The sequence below is a fragment of the Leucoraja erinacea genome, unplaced genomic scaffold (assembly GCF_028641065.1).
Source record: "Leucoraja erinacea ecotype New England unplaced genomic scaffold, Leri_hhj_1 Leri_82S, whole genome shotgun sequence".
NCBI lineage: Eukaryota > Metazoa > Chordata > Chondrichthyes > Rajiformes > Rajidae > Leucoraja > Leucoraja erinaceus.
Window position 1 is genome coordinate 70309 of NW_026576762.1, and position 4692 is coordinate 75000.

At 52.9% G+C, this 4692-nt stretch overlaps 1 protein-coding gene across 1 annotated transcript in view; it reads left to right on the forward strand.

Moving 5' to 3' along the window:
- The window catches only part of LOC129694862 (tubulin alpha-1B chain-like), a 5432-nt gene continuing 740 nt past the window's right edge, over nt 1-4692 (forward strand). The window contains exons 1-4 of the mRNA XM_055631619.1: nt 1-297; nt 746-968; nt 1094-1242; nt 3757-4437. Coding sequence (XP_055487594.1) covers nt 163-297; nt 746-968; nt 1094-1242; nt 3757-4437 — 1188 coding nt within the window. The 5' untranslated portion in view covers nt 1-162. The remainder of the gene's footprint in view (nt 298-745; nt 969-1093; nt 1243-3756; nt 4438-4692) is intronic.

Genomic DNA, 4692 nt, shown 5'->3' on the forward strand with positions numbered 1-4692 from the left:
TCCTTTGCATGCAGATGGGCGTGTTGGGAGAGGGGTTGGTGGCTGGCAGATGTTGGCTGATGGGAGGTAGACAAACCTCATCTGCTCGTTGCTAAGTGCTATTCCTCAGCTCACTTGTGACGAACATTACCGCGGACAATCCGCCGGGTTTTGTTTACTACAATGTCTCCGAGCAACGGCGGGTCAATTGTCCCGCGAGGCCAATCAGATGCCGTTCTTGCTGAGCCGGGCCGCGGTATAAGTAGGGCGAGTGGCGACATCCGCCATCGACCGCCGCGACAACAGAGAGAGAGGATGGTGAGTCCACGTGACAGAACCCCCAGCGCCGCCGCGTTCCATCGAGCCGGGCATCCGATTGGCGGGAGGCGATGGCCACATGGCGGAGTGCTCACCAATCACCTTTCACGTCCGGTTCTATCTGTTGACCGGATGTTCCATTCACACATTGGGCGGAGGTGTCGCTAACCGATATGACATCCAAGTAAACAAGGACACATTAGTTCCTCATCCGCAGCTGCATCTTGCCCTAATCGATGACGTCTTCCGGAAATATTCATCGTGTGTTTTGTTGTTTTTACGTGTGCATTTATTGGCGGACGGGGTGTCAATTGTAACTGATATCCGAGAAGATCTATTATAATTGGGAAGGGATAGGTGATCCGTCATCTGCTCCGGTCCCAGTCGCTCTGGTGTCAATAATTTGTAATTGTAAATATTATCTTTTTGTTTTTCTCCTCGCCACCAGCGGGAATGTATTTCAATCCACATCGGCCAGGCCGGGTGCCAGATCGGCAACGCTTGCTGGGAGCTGTATTGCCTGGAGCACGGGATCCAGCCGGATGGACAGATGCCGAGCGACTCGACCATCGGGGGCGGCGACGACTCCTTCAACACCTTCTTCAGCGAGACGGGGGCGGGCAAGCACGTCCCACGAGCCGTGTTCGTCGATCTGGAGCCCACGGTGATTGGTAAGGCGGCAGGAGGAAGAATACTGATATGTTCTGCATTATCACAAATCCTACCCTGACATTCGTGCAGGGTCGTATTTGTAGCGCAGGTTGATTGTCTACTTTCTGTTCCCGTTCCCCTACAGATGAGGTGCGGACCGGCACCTACAGGCAGCTGTTCCACCCGGAGCAGCTCATCACCGGCAAAGAGGATGCGGCCAATAACTACGCCAGAGGCCACTGCTCCATCGGCAAGGAGATCGTTGACTTAGTCCTGGACCGTATCCGGAAGGTGGTAAGTTGATTCGCAGTAGAATCTCACAGAATTCCTTCATTATCACCGCACACCAGGGAGCTTCCTATCCGGGAGCTCCCTGAGTATTTCTATTGTGCTCTGAAACCATGACCCTTCTACCTTGACATTTCCAACATGGGAAATGGGTTCTGAAAAAAGTTCCCTACCCCTGTCTTTCATATTTTTTATGCACTTCTATCACGTCTCCCCTCGAACTTCCATGTTTCAGAAACATAGTCCACATTTATCCGACCTCTCATGAGAGCTTCTTCTTATCCAGTCCACATCACAAGGGGGGGATCTTATAGAAACTTACAACATTCTTAAGCGGTTGGACAGGCTAGATGCAGGAAGATTGTTCCCGATGTTGGGGATGTCTAGAATACGGGGTCACAGTTTAAGGATAAAGGGGAAATATTTTAGGACCCAGATAAGGAAAACATTTTTCACACAGAGAAAAACATTTTTCAGGGGGTATGGAGAGAAGGCATGTTCAGGGTACTGAGTTGGCTGATCAGCCATGACCATATTGAAGGGCGATGCAGACTCGAAGGGCCAAATGGCCTACTCCTGCACCTATTTTCTATGTTTCTATGTTTTTACAAGATTACATATTGTTCAGTCAGTGCTGAACACACCTCTCGGCATCTTCATTACAGGCAGCTAGATCGGCAGCTGTGCATCGGTTATCCAGTTGAGGCCAAAGGCACACAATAATGCTGGAGAAACTCAGCGGGTGCAGCAACATCTATGGAGCGAATGAAATAGGTAACGCTTCTGAAGAAGGGTTTCGACCCGAAACGTTCCCTATTTTCTTCGCGTCATAGATGCTGCTGCACCCGCTGAGTTTCTCCAGCATTTTTGTGGACCTTCGATTTTCCAACATCTGCAGTTCCATCGTGAACATTTCAGTAGGTGTTCCGTTCTTTGCGGTTCAATAGTTGGAGTTATACTCCCACTTGTTCAGAGACACTTTGTTTCTGCCAACACCAGTTCTCAATCGATTGTGGCTTTCCATCTGGCCCAAACATGTGTGTGCACCAGGCGGGAGTTACTCACTTGCCGTTAGTCCCATGGTATTTGAGGGAGGTAGAGTGGATATTCTATCACCCCATAGGGAGACTCGTGCTTAACTTGTAATGCCAGCCTCTAGCGGCGTCACACAGTGAAGACAAATTTACCTCGACATTAGTCGGCTCGGAAATGGTGTCAGGCCAAGCATTGGATGTCGTTCAACTGTTGTCTGCCGCTGGTGCTCCTTCATGCTGCCTCCTGCTCTTCTACTGTCTGGCGGGGCTCTGCCTGAGAGCTAATAGTGTTAATAGTGTAATGTTAGTATCGGTGAGGGCGCTCCAAGTCGGCAGCCCTGCTGGCAGCGTGTCCGTTTTTTTCACATTTTTATTTTTGTTTAGTGTGTTAATGTGTATTTGTGTGTATTGTGTGGAGGTGGTGTGGCGTGGGGGGGGGGGGGGGGGGGGGGATGTGGGGTGCGGGTAAGATGGAAACCGTTTCGGTCACCTCCTCCACGGAGAGGCGACTTTTTCCAGGTCGCCTCCCCCGTGGCCTAACAACGAGGATCCGCGGCCTTTCCCGGAGACGCTCCCGGGGCTCCGGCCAGAGCGACGTCTGAAGCCTGGGATCCCTCGCTGGCGACCAGGGAGAGGAAGAAGCTTCCACTCCGACTGCCGCCCCGCGGACAACTTCTACCGCGGGCGGGGCATGGACTTACCATCGGAAGTGGGGTCCCTCGCTGGGGATCCCTGGAGGGGAGCTTTGACTTCGACTGTCGGCCCTGCGGTCTGCGGTGCTTCTGGCTGCGGCGCGAACAATAAATCACCGACCGCTGGCTTGCGGCCTGCACCAACCTGAAGCCGCGGTCTCCGGAGGGGGAGGCATCGATTCAGGACTTACCTTGACATTCATTCATCTGGTCGCCCGCAGCGAGGGCTGCGGAGGGTTGAGGTCCCGACCACGGGGGGAAATGGGGGAGGACATGCCAAATGTTGTGCCTTCATGTTGTGGTGGATGTTGGTATTACATTCTTGGTGTGTTTTTGTGTGTTCTTTTTCATTGTACCGCTGCTGGCAAATTCATTTCACTTGCACTTTATGTGCAATGTGACGAATAAAACCTTATTGGATTGGATTGCAATACCCTCTAACTGGTGAAACACTCTTCTGCAACTTAGCCCAAGCCACCACGGCAATCACCGAAGACAGCAACTGGAAATGTATTGTACACACCGAATGAGGCCTAGCCCGAACTTTATTTGCACGTCAGGACAAAGTTAAGGCCTTCTCATTCACTCGTGGGCCGCCAATTACACCTAAGACTTTCGAAAGCCATTTCGACAGTTCGATCGGGCCCAATGCAGAGAAATGGGACGAGATCCGACTGCAATCTTGCTCTCTATGTAAAGTGTTGTGTGGAAGTGAAAGAACAATGGTAACTAGGTAGCCCACGAACGTCTTATGCGGTTTTCTGTTAACAATTTCCGCTTTTCTCCCCCCACAGGCTGACCAATGCACCGGACTGCAGGGGTTCCTGATCTTCCACAGTTTCGGTGGCGGCACCGGCTCGGGCTTCACATCCCTCCTCATGGAGAGACTCTCCGTCGACTACGGCAAGAAATCCAAGCTGGAGTTTTCCGTCTACCCGGCGCCGCAGATCTCCACCGCCGTGGTCGAGCCCTACAACGCGGTGTTGGTCACCCACTGCACCCTGGAGCATTCCGACTGCGCCTTCATGGTGGACAACGAGGCCATTTACGACGTGTGTCGGCGGAACCTGGACATCGAGCGCCCCACCTACACCAACCTCAACCGCCTGATCGCGCAGATAGTGTCGTCCATCACCGCCTCGCTGCGCTTCGACGGCGCCCTCAACGTGGACCTGACTGAGTTCCAAACCAACCTGGTCCCCTATCCGCGCATCCACTTCCCGCTCGCCACCTACGCGCCCCTGATCTCGGCCGAGAAGGCTTACCATGAGCAAATGTCGGTCCCCGAAATCACCAATGCCTGCTTCGAGCCGGCCAACCAGATGGTGAAGTGCGACCCCCGCCAGGGCAAGTACATGGCGTGTTGCATGTTGTACCGTGGGGACGTGGTCCCCAAGGACGTCAACGCCGCCATCGCCACCATCAAGAGCAAGCGCAGCATCCAGTTCGTGGACTGGTGTCCGACCGGGTTCAAGGTAAGTGAAGGGTTTGAGACAAAATCATGTGTACCCGGTGGAGGAGGGGCATTGGCTATGTTTGTCAGATACCTCAGGTAAACGGCGCATCTAGAAATGTTAAGTAGATGTCACTGCTTTGATCGACAGTAATTGAACAAGTACCTCCCCCTCTGTCACCACTGTGCCCTCACTACTCAACACCCCAACGCTATGTAGTCATCCAATGGGAACGTTCTCACCGGGTCCTAACATTTGCGGGAGATATTCTGTCCT